The sequence below is a fragment of the Fusarium odoratissimum genome (genome assembly GCF_000260195.1).
Source record: "Fusarium odoratissimum NRRL 54006 unplaced genomic scaffold supercont1.7, whole genome shotgun sequence".
NCBI classification, from domain to species: Eukaryota; Fungi; Ascomycota; class Sordariomycetes; order Hypocreales; family Nectriaceae; genus Fusarium; species Fusarium odoratissimum.
This window is the reverse complement of record NW_022158693.1, coordinates 1,188,796-1,203,729: the sequence shown is the minus strand read 5'-3', so window position 1 is coordinate 1,203,729 and position 14,934 is coordinate 1,188,796. Positions and strand designations below refer to the sequence as shown.

Sequence of the window (14,934 nt, the reverse complement as noted above, 5' to 3'; positions counted from 1 at the left end):
GGTATCTCTTGTATGATGTGTACCCGAACTGGGCAGGCGGAGGTTCACTGCCCTGGATTCTTCCATGCCGTGTCCCTCAATTCTTTGTTAGAGTTGTCGCAGCGACTGCATCTTCCGGCTATCAATACCGGCTTACAGTACCAATCTCAGTCTTACTGGCAGTCTTACATGGTAGCAACTGTACTCCTCTCCTCAATGGCGCAACAAGCCCATTACTTTCACCATAACTCAGAGCGAAACATGCTCAACTGTAAGGTCAGCACTGCCAGCACACGCATCGAGTCGCAATCTCGCACAGGGCTGGCGTGGGCGATTCATAATCGCAGGCTGGTTTTCCAGGTCCGTAAGCAGCCTGCAAATGTGTGTTTGATTAGAAACCCGGTGCCATTAGCGTTGACTCTTCAGCCTACCACAGTCGTTAATCTGACCATGTCCGTCTAGCTCCGCCAGAACCACGACAAATCCGAGGATGGATTTGCAAGCCTGCTCTTCAGGAACCTTACCTAAGGCAGATGCATTTCTCAGCATTGAGCGAACCTTATTCGTTCTTTGCGCCCTGTCGGTGTCGCGATCATCTCTGACTCCGATACGGCGATGACTCTTGCTGCAGAATCGATTTCCTAGATGGGATAGGCAGAGATCAAGGTGTGACGCTGATTTACAAACGCTGCATGCTGGCTCAGCAACAACATACTGACACGGACGGGAATTTGTATTATCTCCATGCATCCATCAAGACCAAATCCAAGACAACCTCTTGCATCCCGTGCCTCCATCTAAGAGTTGAGTTCCCGTCACGATGATACGGAGGATGACCTCCATTTTTTCTAATCCCCCTACAGTGAATGCCCGCTAGGCCCAGCCCAGTTCAATTGGATGCTTATGAATCGGCGACTCGCCAAAACTAAATTCGTAACGACTGTCTGAGTATGCTCCGCGTCAATGTTGGCGAGTTTCACATAGTGGCCGATTGATCAGTCCAGATTGCGTATTCCGCTTCGCATCGTGTACCCTGAGGCATAACTCCGCCTCATGTGCTTGTCGTCAGCAGCCAAGGAATCATAGGGCATACTTCGAAAGGGGGAGCTTGTTCCAGACAGCAAACGTAAGCGAAAGCGAGAGAGTGTACCATGGTAGGGTATCGTCCAGTAACAACGCACGATGCTCACTGTGCCCGAGCCTGGCGCAGTCCGCGGGGAGTATGTACGTCCTTGTCCACGTATCGCTGTAATCAATCGTAGGGCTGAGCTCAGTCGGCCGCCATCAAATCCATGCATGGATGTCGGCTTTGTTGTCAAAGACCGAATTATGGTATACGAGCCAATGATGGCCAGCAGACATGTCAATCACCACCATCATGTTCAACGATAACGAGCAAGAAGTAATCCAAATCTCTATACAACTTATGCCTCATAGTCACTTGATAAGCTTTTACCAGGCAACTCTCAAGCTGTTCTCGCTTTCGTCGTTTGAAGATCTAAGTCAGTACCAACCTATTGTATTGCCAGCATGTTTGTGTAATATGATTGCCTATTTTTAAAAATTAGGCAACTCTTTTCTCCCAGGTATTTCTCCGCCAAACAGTATCATATTCCATATTAGCTCTTATCCTTGCTGTGCGTATGCTCATGTGAAGTAAGCAAGTTTCTTACATCTAATCCGAATATCCGTAAAGACAGTCCTTTATTAGCTTTAATTCCCTCTTTGCTCGTTCCAACACTGTCAACTCGGCTACACGGCTAGCCTTAGACGGCCTCTTAATCGGTCCAAGATGATGCCGACTTACAAGAAGCCATGTTATTGCCGGACTAGGCCGGCCTATCCTGAATCCCGAGGTCGCCGACCACTAACCGTCCGTGACTGTCCGCTGGGCGGTCTAACGACGGGATTGACAAGAGTCACAGATTTCCAAACTCCGCTTTTCTGGAAATATTTTTCGTTCTTTTTCGCTTCCATCGCCGAAAGCGGCTCCACGATGGGTCGTACGGTGCCTCGCTAATCAACATCAGCCAGCTCGGCGGTACTCACATCGCGGATTCAAAGAATGGGTCTCTGTTGGTGTCGGACAACTCCTTGGGATGTTCATTGGATGCAGATTTCTTCGATTCATGTTCCACTGGAAGTCCCAGCCATGGATGTGATGCAGGTTGGGAAAAGAGCTCAATACGTCCGTTAACTCGGCTTCGACCGATGTTCGAAGAATTTTCTTCTGCATGGATCCTGGTTCGGATGATTTGATATCATTTGACTCATCAAGCCTCAGAACAGATGCATCGTAACTCGTACTCAAAGGGGTTTAACACCGACTAAATTCCGCGTATTCCCATGACGATGTGACACATCGCAACAGCTGCTGTAAATAACACAAGGCGCAGACTGTGCTTCACGCAGAGCGCCATAATTGGCGAGAACTCATCGGTCGTGTGCGGACCATTGACCGCTGGTCTGGTTAAGGTTGCCTACAACACAGTCAGCATCACAGCTTCGAAGGGCGGAGATTGGTGAGTGTCACGACCTCACGCTTAAAGAAGCCCGCCAGCCAGCGCCCGTCTGAGGCTCAGGCTTTAGGTCCAGGGACATATGCGTTAGCGTGGAAGCTTTCGAGGCCCATGCCGAATTTGGCTCATTAAGCGGATGGTCCCTAATCTGCTTTGTCAGTCAATTCCCCCGTCTTCTTCTCGGCCGAGGTTGATCAGGGTGTGTGCGTATCAGCGCCGAAAACCCTGCGAGACTGATTCCTAATCCGAGTATTGATGATATTATTGCTGAGTGAGAAGCTTCTACAAACTACGATGCATCCGTTTATTTCCCCTCCCTTGGTAGATCTAAGATTGCGAACCTACTACGTATTTCAACTTATCTTGACAAAATGCTCGTGTGAGGGTATCTGCCGCCAAGTAAGGTTGGTAGGTAAGTTTTCTGTCCTTGTGACTGACTTTCTGGCGGACAATTTTCGCTTTCGGGTGCACGAAACATGCCGAGCCCACTTGCACACCCAGACAGACACCTACGTATCAATCCGATCAGATCAGCAGGGGGATACTCACGACAATCTTTGCGCAGCTCACGGATTTCATAGTGGCCGATCTACCGAGAACGTGGGGAAGCAGACCAGGAACGTGGTAGGCATGATTTCCAGTTCTCAATTCTTTATTAAGAGCAGCAAAACCCCGGCGCTGGTGTTTACATCCTAGCCCCGAAGGATCCGTCGTCCACTGTCGCAGTTTTAGATAAACCCGTAAATTCCGATTTGCTTGACAATGTTATTTTATGTATTGATTTATGAGGTCTCATGACTTTATTCCCAAGACGATATTGTTGGAGTATATCGATGATTCCGAACTTGGGTCCAGTGTTGGCATTGAAGTCGATGACGTTAACGCTCGAGTACAGTTGAGCATGTCATTGACCCGCCAAGATTGATAATCTACAAAGCCAGGCGTCGTCCAGCTCAGGAACAACGCCACGAGCTACGTCGTCAGCGACAAATGTGATAGGAATACCACGCGATCTGGCTCTGTCGTATCCCTTACCCGGAAGAGACTAACTACCCATCGATCAAACAATTCGTCTGACAGCGAAGCAATCGGGGAGGCAATTCGAGGACTTTGCCATCTGGCTTGGCTCAGGTTGTCTAAACCTACGTCACTCCAGGGTATGCATTGATCGACGAAATTTCCCGATCATCAAGTCCAGTCTAGTTACCACTGAACTCAAGATCGGATCGATAGCAATGACGCAGGAGAGTAGCTCGATGTCAATTAGCATTTCTGTAAGGCTATTCAGCGAATCCGACCTGATATGCAAAGCTTGTGAGCAGAGTCTTGGATAACACGCTCGCGGTTGAGGATAAAACGGCAATGTCGGGCAACTATCAGCAAGCCGGCGCGATATCGGCACATATTGCCATTTCCAGTCCGGTACGCTGGGATGTTGCGATGACGGCACTCACAACAGAGATTTGGCCTAGGCGAGAAGCAGCTGATTCTACTCGGGTTTGCTGAGAATCATCACAAGCTCAACATAGATAGTTGTGAATAGCAGTCATCATCTTCTCGCAACGGGCGCGGATGATTAACAACAGAATCTTACAGATTCATTCCGGTAATTCGTTCTAAGTTTCCTTTTGAATGGGCCATGTTCGTCCATTGGCTTTGGGAACCACAACATATGATAACATCAAATACACGACTTCATATGTATCCATTGAGTATTGATGGTTGAACCGGCGCCCACGTCGGTGCCAGACATGATTCTGTGTTTACAAAGGTCAGGCATCTACTCAAGACTTCAGTATAAGCCAGCCTTGTTAGACATGCGCCTATATAAATTACTTGTTGTATGCCCTCAAGACCTTGGATGAGAGGCACAGCACGACCCTGTGTAATGTTACCACTGATGTTCCAGGTAACAATTAATGAAGACTTCGTATTGGCAAGGATATTGTCGAAAGGACAAGTGATCTTTTATAAATATGTAAATAGCACTAAAAACCCGTCACGTCTGGAAGTCGAGAACTTCATCCTATTGTTTATTTGAACTATGTTAAAGATAAATATAGTTGATAAAACTTCTAAATCAAAAAGTATGCCAAAAAGCATGAGTAAACACCCTATAACTAAAACATATATATCTCTTACTATCTTATTATACTGAATAATTACTTACTAAAGTAAAAGAAATAATACTTAATGAAGTAAGTAAATAATAATTAAATACATATATATATATATAACGATATTAAAACAGTCCAAACTTTAGAAGTATATTAAAATTACAGAATAGCCTGTCATTAGCAAGGAAGTTGGAGTTCACTTTCATGGTCAAATGTTCGAGGAGCCTTATATACTGGAAATTTCCACCGTCGGCCGTGAGCCCCCATGGTGTAGTGGTTTATCACGCAGCTCTTATATGTCCAAGACTTCATGGAGGTATGCTGAGGTCGCGAGTTCAATCCTCGCTGGGGGCACCAATTTACTTTTTTGCACTTTTCTGCTTATATCAACTACGCACCAAAGAAGTTGATCGTAAATTCTATGCAAAGAGTCGACATGGGATCCTTGGTTGTGCTTTTGGCATGGCTTTAAGCATGTGCAGTTCGGTGGAGCTCTGCGTGTTGCGCAAATGTCTACATGAGATGGATCATTAGCTTCTTGAAATCAACATTAAAAATACGCTTTTGTCTATCCACTTGATCCAGAGATTCCAATGCTTTATTCCACTCGCAACTTTTGCTTCGTGCGCTTTCGCTTGCCACCGACTTCCCTCCCTTCCTCTACCTCCAATAGAGCCTCGCGTTTCTTCTCTGACACGATCTTGAGGGCATCGCGAACCACGCGAGTCTCGAGATTGACGCCCTCTTCCTCCCAAGATTCCATATCACGGCCGACACGCTTTTCGATTGTAAGGGCCAGTTCCACGTCACGCTGGCCCACAAAGCTGACCGCCTCACCTTTGCGACCCGCACGGGCTGTACGACCGACTCGATGGATATAGTCATCAGGGTCGCGTGGGAGATCATAGTTGATAACAAGGCTGACTTCAGGAATATCCAAACCACGAGCGGCAACATCGGTTGCTACAAGGATACGGGCCGCTGAAGCGCGGAAACGAGCCAAGTTGTCGATTCGCTGTCTTTGGGGAAGTTTAGAGTGTAGAGAAGTGACTCGATGATCAAGCATTCGAAGAAGATGGTGAAGGTAGTCGGCGGTCGAGGTTCGGTTGCAGAACAGGATGACAGTTTTGTCGACATTGGCTTCGGTGAGCAAAAAGACGTGGAGGTAGTGCTCCTTATGAGTGACGGGTGTCTTGATATACATCTGTTTCAGCGTCGTAGGAATAGCCAATGTCTGCGTGTCAACCTCACACACGAATACTGGTTGCTTTCCAGGCTTGATTGGCATGTCCTTGAGAGCTCGAACTTCTGGAGTAATAGTAGCAGTAAACAGAAGCGTCTGTCTCTCAGTAGCTGGGGGAAGAACAGAGAGGCATTCTTCCACGTCAGGAAGCATACTGCCAGGCCCATTGGCGTTGAGAAGGCGATCAGCTTCATCAAGAACCACGTATCGAACTCTCCTCAATCCACAAATGGTGTCCTCTCCGGAAGTTCGAATATGATCCGCGAGACGACCAGGTGTTGCAATTATCACATGTGGCCGCTTGCCGATCTCAATGGCCTGTGTGCGCATATCTGAGCCTCCTGTCACCAAGATCGCCTTGAGGCTCTGAGGAGAAGAGATGGCCTTGAACTGCTCAAAAATCTGCAGTGCTAGTTCTCTTGTTGGTGTTAAGACGATAGCAAAGATGGCAGTAGGATCCTCTGACCATTTCTGCAGGATAGGCACAGCGAACGCTACTGTTTTACCGGAACCTGTTCGACTACCACCGATACAATCCCTGCCTTTCAAGATCTCGGGAATACAGCCCTTTTGAATACCCGTCGGCCGTTTAATAGCCATATTTGCCAGTGACTGTACCAGCCATGGTCGCACGTTGAGGGAAGAAAAGGTGGTATTTGGGTCGGTAGGAGCCTGAATCGAGTTCTTGGGTGCGATCAAAGGTTTAGTCTGAGCCTCCTTCTGGTCGACTTGAGCGGCTCGCTTGATTCGAGATGGGACCTTGATTGTAGAAAGAACTCTCTTCAGCTCATTGTCTTCCTCGTCCTCGTCTTTGACCTCGTCACCTCCAGTCTGAGGCACTTCTGCTGTCCTCCGGCGTTTTCGAGATGTGGCGCTGTCAAGGTAGTCAGACTCGTCAGAGGATGAGGCGGCACCAGACAAGATTTCTTCGTCTGACGCAGCAGTCGCACGTTCGGGATCGGCAGGCGGCACCATGATTCGGGTTTTATAATTGCAGGAGTCAATTTAATCCTTTCAAAGACCAACCTCCCAAGCTAAGGTAGACATGCAAAGTTGGATGCGACTGGACTGGAAATTTTTGGCGGTGACAGGCGTCGCAAAATCGCGGGATGGGACCCTTGATCCACTTTCGGCGCCACATGCAGACACCTAAACGCGCGCTTACAGCAATGGGACATGTCACTAAAAAAGCGCTATCAAGGGCTAACGACCCCCTACGACGTTCACCTATAGCGAATAGACTGATGACTGATTTCACTGTTTTTATCTTGGATTATCTAGCTATGTACCAATCATGACCAGTCTTACAATGCCGTCAATGACAGAAAACGCGTTTGAAGCCGACACTCGGGCGCCTGTTTTGCCTCACAAACGTGTAAGATCGCCCGTCATATGCCACAGGGTTCCTTCAACGAATGGGGAGACATGTCTGGGATGTGTTCAGCTGCGACGTAGCTAGGTGATGTGACAGCCATTGTGTTTCGCCATCTGATTGGGTTTGTAGGTAGGTATTTTGTTTTGATTGTCAATCGATTTCACGAACACGTCCGGGGTCCTGGTATTATTCCAAATATCTAGCTCAGGGGCTTCCCAGGGTGGCATTTTGACTTGTCACCTAAGAATCAGCATGTTTTGTCTTACGACAACGACATTGCATATTGCCCTCGAAAGCTTTACGAATTGGATGCTGACCGAGGGGTTGAAGGATCTCCTCATTCCTAGCTTTGGATTGCGGTTGGACCACGTTGATATGGGACAAGCGCCTCCGATGCAACTGACCCATGATTTCGAATTAATAGCTCCACTAGGTTTGATGCTATGGAGTACCGTAGCCTGACTTTGAATTTCGAAACGAGGATGTGGAGGTTAACTCAGCTCATCGGAATATGGATGAGACCAAGTCAAACTGTACTACTGTTGGTACACCGACGGTTGGGGGCCATGGCAAAAAAACCTGAAATACTACAGAGTGTGACGACGAGAATGACGATGTGTGTGCAACCCAGCTACAAACCCGACCTTGAGCTTGTGGCTTCATGTGCCCGGATCTATTGTCTCTCAAAAGCCCATGTCCAATATTGATATTCATTATTTCACGATAGGCGCATTGAAAAACCCGGCATGATAAACCGCAGATGAAAGAAGAAAGAGCCGAAATGACACCAACAATAGCTTGTAGATTCATCCCACCATTCATCCCACTGGCTGAACTGATGGCAACCCTTGGTTTTTATATCGGGTGGCTTGGCTTGCTAGACTTCAAACCAGTCGCATTGGATGCGTGGTATCACAGTGTAAACACACTCACATCTAGGTAGGGAGGTAGTCGGGTGACTGACCATCCCTATCCCAATATACCTACCTACCTGTAACTTAGCTTAACTTGGTCTATGTTGTGGTTGTAGCCCGTAAGAAGTAATCAAGCGCGTGTTGTATTGAGCAAGTTCCTAAACCACTTCAGATGAGTTTGGCGAGAATCTGAGACATACCTCAAAACCACCAATACCTGGAAAGCCCGCCTTCCAGGGCTGGGTCCAGCTTCCCGTCCCTCCCCCCTCAAGTCTACCTTAGGTACCTAGGTAGGTAGGTAGGTAGGTAGCGCTCAATGCTTGCAGGGAAGCCCAATCACTCAACGCCCCCGCGCCGCAAACAAAGAGCTCCCCGCCCGTACCTCAGGTACAATACTACCCCTAGGGGCCCTGTGCGTCTTCCACTGAGCTCTAGGGGTCACAGATGCCCAAGCGCCCCGCCCTTCCTAGTCTCAGTGGCAATCACAGTCACAAGCCCGCCCACCCAGACCCGATCCAATCAATGCACCTATGGTGGACGCCATTCCCAGCTTACACGTCCTCTTTTCTCTAGTTCTCGCCCTCCCATATGATCTCACGTCCTTTCTCATCTTTTCCTCCTGCCGTTTCGGATTCACTCGACGACGTGTCGTTCGTTGCCACGCCTTTTTTTTTTGTCAGCTTAGGTCCTGTTTTGCGACGTTTTCTTGGGCATAACAACATTCAGTATATTTACGAAGTCTACCTACCTACCTACCTACCTATACATCTAAACGCCGCCAACCGTACTTTCCCCGCTCTTTTGCGTGGGCTGTTGTTACTCCTGCGGCTGCCTCACTTGGCTCTTCGACGACGACATTCATACCTTATTTTACTCTCAACTAAGCAACTGGCTTAACTGATTCCCAACACTCGCTATTGCTGCTATTATCAAACACTCGACGTTGAATTAGTTGCATCCGTATATCCGTGTTCATACTTACGACGACGCTGGCCGCTCGACGACGCTTACTCCTCACATCCGACTATCTCGATCGTCTCTAGTTGATACCACCTTCCCTGGGAGAGACTTCTTTTCAGAACAAAGGAATCACTTTCCATCTGATCCCCAACACGACCTCATTATTGCGTATACGCTGTTGGAACCTGTGTCACCAGCGCAACAGCGAATATGGCCGACCAACAGCCTCAGAGTTCTGATTCAACTTCACTACCCGTACGCTCTCCTGATCGCTCTTCCCTGTCTTGAATGTTTAACTCACGAATTATAGCAACAGCCTGCTGCTCCCACTCCAATTTCTCTACCAACACATAACTCGGGCCCCTCTCCCGTGCCTCTCCTCCGACCCGCCATTCCTGGCGCCAGAAGTGGTGGAGCTCGTACACCCAGGCTTGGCCTCGCTATCCCACCATCACCTAATGCCAAAGCTGTAGGCAATCAAGGAGCAGCCGCGGCTGCCCCTTCAAGGCCTCCTCTGCCGACATTACACCTAGCAACCCCTATGGGTAGTCAAGTCACTCCCCATGAACAATTACCACGATCCCAATGTGCAACCCAAGCATCGGCAGGTGGTGGTAGTGAAAGTAGCGCGGCTCACTCAAGGTCTGGCAGTTTCGGGCCTCTAGATGGACGGGCAAGCAATCCCACCTCTGCAGGATCTCAATATTCCGCTTTGTCCTTTGCTTCGCAGTATGGTATAGGTGTATCAAGACCTCAAGGTACTCCGGATCCGGTATCTGCTGTAGGATCTATGTACTCCGAGAGAAGCGAGGGTGGGGTATCCATGGAGCGTGATGGAAGTCTTCAAGGTTTGGAGGCATTCGATAAACTAAGCCTCGAGAAGGCCAGGACTCTCGACGTTGATGAGCTTGACGAAGAGGGCTGGAGAATCGCAAGTTTGGAGAAGAGAATTGTCGAGATTGGAAATCTAGGTGAAGGTGCTGGTGGTGCTGTCACAAGATGCAAGCTCAAGGGCGGTAACACTGTTTTTGCCCTCAAGGTGAGTTATTTCGACCATAAGCCACAGTTTGATTACTGACGTTTCAAGGTCATCACTACGAATCCGGACCCCGATGTCAAAAAGCAAATTCTCAGAGAGTTGGGATTCAACAAAGAGTGCGCTTCAGACCACATATGCAAGTACTATGGAGCCTTTGTCGATCCGGCTACGGCCACAATCTCAATCGCCATGGAGTTTTGTGAAGGCGGCTCGCTTGATAGCATTTATAAGGAGGTCAAGCGTTTGGGGGGCAGAACAGGAGAGAAGGTTTTAGGAAAGATTGCCGAGGGTGTTTTGGGCGGCCTCACGTACCTGCATACTCGACGAATCATTCACCGAGACATCAAACCTTCGAACATCTTACTCTGCCGAGACGGTGCCGTGAAACTATGCGATTTCGGTGTCTCTGGCGATTTCGGTACTAAGGGAGAGGCCAATACTTTCATCGGCACCAGCTATTATATGGCACCTGAGCGTATCACCGGCCAGTCCTATACTATTACTTCGGATGTTTGGTCAACCGGAGTTACCCTTCTCGAGGTGGCGCAGCATCGTTTCCCATTCCCAGCAGACGGCACAGAAATGCAACCGCGGGCTGGTCTTATAGATTTACTCACATACATCGTAAGACAGAACGTGCCCAAACTGAAGGACGAACCTGAAATGGACGTGTATTGGAGTGACAACTTCAAATATTTCATCGAGTGCTGGTAAGTCTCCTACCCCCTCCTTCAGGAGCGTGTGCTAACATTGTCTAAGTTTGGAAAAACAACCCAACAGACGAGCCAGTCCTTGGAAGATGATGGAGCACCCATGGATGGTTGAAATGCGCTCCAAGCGTGTCAACATGGTGAAATATCTTTCTTTTGTCTGGGGTTGGGATGAACAACCTAAGGACTCTTAGGAAAGATACACAACAAGCTCAAGCTTCGGAGCAGCAAAATGCTAAAGCAGCTCAAACAGCACAGGATGTCAAATAATGGAAGGAGGTCAGGACGGCAGAAGTTCTCGCAAAAGCAGATGAATTGGTGAAGCAGGCCTTGGAAGAAGCAAATCGGAGAAATGGCCATGCAGCATGAACGCTTTACACAATGCCATGAACGAACCAGAGAAGGCCACATTCCTCGTCAGCCATTTCCACTACGCCCACGATTATGTGAACAAAGGCTGCGGTCTTCGTTGTGAGCATTTCTTTTTAAATACATACGTCACTGATGTTTCATGATCAAAAATGATAGCGGACAAACGACCTGACCAGCCTGCAGTAGGTAGCATCAGAAGACCGTCTTGTGGGATTATTATGTCCTCAGTAGCAGTGTATGACTTGAGGATTGGCGCAATTGCTCCAGCAATCAAGCTGAGGGCTATCAGAATATAGCGAGCTCCACATTAGATATATGTCGTATCTGGCATCCAAGCGCCTTAATTTTATTGTATCCCCCACTTAAATACATGGGTATCAAATTCCTGTTGAGTCTCTTGCAACGGTCTCGGTATCCTCAGGGGGGTCGCCCATGAGCTCGCGTAACGCAATAGTTGCGTATGCACTGCGTCCAAGTTGGAACTTAACTACCACCGCAACCTTTGTAGGTTCCTGAGGAGCAGGAGTCGCTTCAGGGGCAGAGCCATCATCTGCAGTCTCTGCTTGGACATATGTCATCTCAACCTCTGTAGAAGCGGGCGTACCATTCTCAACCTTCGTTTTCTTGACTGTCGAGTCGGAGTCGACGTCCTCAAGAGAGCGCTTCCTGCTAGGGCCCTTCGAAGCTTTGATATTGTCCAAGTCAGTTGGGTGCATTTGCTCTGCATCATCAGAGTAGGCACGGACCTCAGCGGAGGGCGTGGCGAGGAATCGGTTCATGATTTTGCGGTATCGGCCAGGCAGACTGAACTCGCGGCGCATGCGGCGCATTTTGTAGGGGTCAAGGTTACCATTCTCGTCGCGACCCATAAAATCCTTGTAGAAATCCCCAATATCGTTCTCAGGATAAACGACGTCGTAGCCTGGTGTTGGCAGCACAATGTCGAAGATGGTATAGTTACCACTGGCGGCTTCTTCAGCGGTAAGGGGACGAGCGCGAACGGGAGCATCTTCGTCATCTTCGACAGGGTTGATAATGTCATCACCGTCTTGGTCCTGGCCGCTGACAAGAGGCGTACTCTCCGTCGGAGCGATAATGAGATCGCCAGCAATCACGTTCTCGCCGTGAAGCTCCCAGCGACGACTGGCGGCGTGGTTCCAGATGTAGGACTGGTAGGCATGAAGGTACATGGAGCGCAAGCCACGAGTGATGTGAACCAGAGAACCAATGAAATCACGTCTAGACTGAGCGCCCTGCCGGTTTAGATGTCTGAAGATGCTGTTCTCGGCAGAAAATCGACGAGGCATGAGCTTGATGGCTCGGTCGACATCTTTGTCTGTAAGGAAGAGCATGCAGGCCTGGTTTCGCAGATACTCGTCTCTCTTGGAGGGTTCGTCAGGGATATCGCCTGCCTCAGCCCTCTGTGCAATCTTGTCATCGTAATGGAGAAGTGACATGACTGCCTCCTCGTACTTGTCCCCGAGGATGAGTTGCCCAACCTGGTGTGTGCCAACTTCGTGAGTTCCGAAGCGCTGGTGACCGAAATAGTTGATCCAGCCGTGTTCGGTCATATGGTTCAGAGCCGAATCAACGTTCTTCTTCAGCACTTCTACCCGCTGGGCGATGGGCTGGTCGTTGGACTCGCCAACTATTTGGCAACTCTTGATCGCAATCACGAATTCATTGCCAAGAAGCTGTCCGAGATAAATTGGCTTGTCCTTATAGTCGTAATCTCCCGTGGAAACACCCCAAATCCTCCCGTTGATACCAGCGAGGTTTCGTGGCCGCATGTATCGCACCGAGCATCGTTGCACTGTAGAAGCTCTGCGGTCTTTGGTACCAGCATATCCGATGACCTGGGGCTTGACCTTGAGGAAACGAGCAATCTGATTCACGGCATCCATGGTGTCGCGGTTCTCCTTGAACAGAGTAAAATGCAGGTATTCGCCAGCAGGCTTTTCCTCGCGGCCACCACCGCGACCACCACGGCCGCGCTTCTTGCTGTTGGCTTTTCTTGGGGGGATAAGAGTTGCGACAATAGCACCTTCGTCAGTTGTGTTGGTATCTATCCGAGACTTAAAAATGCGGCGGATCTCTTGGTGAACTTGACCACGCTTTGCCCTGTCGTCCATGGGCTCCGATGTAACAGACTTCTTCTTCTCGTGGTCGGCGCCATGACCAGACCGATATACTCCAATCAGCTCCTGAGCGAATCGCTGATCGGTCAGACCCTCGAGAATGGTGGCATCCTCGGGTGAGACTTCGTTGACCGTCTCAGGTTGAGGTGCCGACTCGGGTTTAGTAGCGGTCTCGCTGTATGTTTGCTTCAAGGCATCTTTCGCAGGCTCATCTGTTTTTGTTTCCTGGGCTGTATACTCGCCGTTGAACTCTTTCTTCACCTCAATCGCCTGAGAAGAAGTCAGTGGGTGCGCTATGAAAGTCGTAGAGCCCGTTTCTGCTTACTGGTGCTTCTTCATCTGCCAGTCCGACTTGTTGTAGGTGCAGGACTGTGCCGTCTTCTTTGATCTCATTGACTTGAAAGTCCGAGAATCTGTATTGCGTTAGTCTCTCAATTGCCGACATGACCATGACTTCAATGTTCACCTAGTCCGCATTTCACCAGTCCATGGTGTCGCGCGTGGTGTCACACGCTGGCTAATTCCTATGGATCGTGTATAAGAGACAGTGCCACGCGCCGCGTGATGAGATTGCTCCGCCATTGCAAGTATTGCGACTGTAATCTAGCCGTATATCAATTCTGGCGAAAGCTTGCGACAGATGTGTTTGCTTCCACTTGATGGTTGAAACAACTGGTGGGGGCACCTTTGCGATCTGTAATTTTTTCCCCGGCAGTATTTCGTCTTAGATTCAAATCAGAAGGCGGTGAGTCTTATCTTGCCAACTGGAATATGGTGCGGCGCCTCAAAAGGCAGGCGGTCGAAGATACGTATTTATCAATCCAATGGAGGACAGGCTCTTGTTAAAATCTGTTTGTTTACCAGGTTGCCGAAAAGTCGAATAGGAGAGAGAACAGACGCTAATGAAGTATGTACTATGGTGGTATGGTGGTATGGCTATTACTGGTTTGTTTTATCAAGTTAGCTTCATGCTCATTATAAGTTTTCTCAACTTTCGCATCAAGACCAGCTAGCATCCATAGGGGTGGAAGCAAGGTGAGGCATGAAGACTCAGCACCTCTATCCCTATCCCAAGCAGCAAAAAGGCTCAAGTAACTTAAGGTGTTATAGACTTGATAGGTCTTTAGACCAATCATTTTATACAACTTAGCTTAAGGTCGGAATTTCCATGCTCCCTGAGGGGTCGAACTTGTAGTTAAGATTCTGTTCTTCACATCTGGATTTGAAGAGGCACACAACTTTGGCTACCTACCTACCTAGGTACCTAATCGAATGGCAGTTCTTTTCATCCCTTGTCGCATCCTTCACACTGCATCGTAGCGAGACTGGAGGATGTGCACGACAGTGAGGTAGCTTGAAGGTAGCTACGGCTTTCTTTGTTAGAATACGGGGTAATTACAGCGTCAAGACCTAGTGTTGCAGTTGATGTCTCTAACACGCGAACAATATGAGCCAGACTAGTAAGCGACTGTAAGGTTGATTCATGCTGGAGGTCGATGAATTATAAGAGAGCTTGTTCAGGACAGACAGTTCATGTGGCATGATGCACCCCGACATTCGACAGAGGG

At 48.8% G+C, this 14,934-nt stretch overlaps 3 protein-coding genes and 1 non-coding gene across 6 annotated transcripts; 2 read left to right on the top strand and 2 right to left on the bottom strand.

The window, feature by feature from the left end:
• The first annotated feature begins 4,874 nt into the window (after positions 1–4,874).
• FOIG_05688 lies at positions 4,875–4,969 on the top strand. Its single transcript has one exon. It is a non-coding gene; the product is annotated as a tRNA-Ile (tRNA).
• Positions 4,970–5,010: 41 nt separating this feature from the next.
• FOIG_05687 (ATP-dependent RNA helicase DBP8) lies at positions 5,011–6,988 on the bottom strand. Its single transcript, XM_031204430.1, has one exon. The coding sequence runs from the start codon at positions 6,831–6,833 to the stop codon at positions 5,214–5,216; it is 1,620 nt and encodes a 539-aa protein (XP_031066259.1). The 5' UTR covers positions 6,834–6,988; the 3' UTR covers positions 5,011–5,213.
• Positions 6,989–8,579: 1,591 nt separating this feature from the next.
• Positions 8,580–13,636, top strand: FOIG_05686 (STE/STE7/MKK protein kinase). Of its 3 annotated transcripts, XM_031204428.1 has the most exons (5): positions 8,776–9,362; positions 9,418–10,146; positions 10,195–10,856; positions 10,906–11,327; positions 11,412–13,636. In XM_031204428.1, the coding sequence occupies exons 1-4, from the start codon at positions 9,318–9,320 to the stop codon at positions 11,048–11,050; spliced, it is 1,581 nt and encodes a 526-aa protein (XP_031066257.1). In that variant the 5' UTR covers positions 8,776–9,317; the 3' UTR covers positions 11,051–11,327; positions 11,412–13,636. The 3 variants fall into 3 exon arrangements, with proteins under 3 accessions (XP_031066258.1, XP_031066256.1, XP_031066257.1); XM_031204429.1 differs by having other exon boundaries at positions 8,580–9,362; positions 9,424–10,146; positions 10,906–13,636; XM_031204427.1 differs by having other exon boundaries at positions 8,580–9,362; positions 10,906–13,636.
• Positions 11,313–14,080, bottom strand: FOIG_05685 (uncharacterized protein). Its single transcript, XM_031204426.1, has 3 exons — positions 13,833–14,080; positions 13,692–13,779; positions 11,313–13,636 (listed from the first exon to the last, which is right to left on the bottom strand). The coding sequence occupies exons 1-3, from the start codon at positions 13,946–13,948 to the stop codon at positions 11,606–11,608; spliced, it is 2,235 nt and encodes a 744-aa protein (XP_031066255.1). The 5' UTR covers positions 13,949–14,080; the 3' UTR covers positions 11,313–11,605.
• Between the last annotated feature and the right edge of the window lie 854 nt (positions 14,081–14,934).

What these genes read in the sequence shown, in the direction of transcription:
- FOIG_05686 (XM_031204427.1), top strand. Translation starts at nt 9,318, where the DNA reads ATGGCCGACCAACAGCCTCAGAGTTCTGATTCAACTTCACTACCC. An exon ending in CTGATTCAACTTCACTACCC is followed by an intron (nt 9,363 to 9,417) that starts GTACGCTCTCCT and finishes CACGAATTATAG; the next exon opens with CAACAGCCTGCTGCTCCCAC. An exon ending in ACACTGTTTTTGCCCTCAAG is followed by an intron (nt 10,147 to 10,194) that starts GTGAGTTATTTC and finishes TGACGTTTCAAG; the next exon opens with GTCATCACTACGAATCCGGA.
- FOIG_05687 (XM_031204430.1), bottom strand. Translation starts at nt 6,833, where the DNA reads ATGGTGCCGCCTGCCGATCCCGAACGTGCGACTGCTGCGTCAGACGAA.
- FOIG_05685 (XM_031204426.1), bottom strand. Translation starts at nt 13,948, where the DNA reads ATGGCGGAGCAATCTCATCACGCGGCGCGTGGCACTGTCTCTTATACA. An exon ending in ACTGGTGAAATGCGGACTAG is followed by an intron (nt 13,780 to 13,832) that starts GTGAACATTGAA and finishes AACGCAATACAG; the next exon opens with ATTCTCGGACTTTCAAGTCA. An exon ending in TGGCAGATGAAGAAGCACCA is followed by an intron (nt 13,637 to 13,691) that starts GTAAGCAGAAAC and finishes ACTTCTTCTCAG; the next exon opens with GCGATTGAGGTGAAGAAAGA.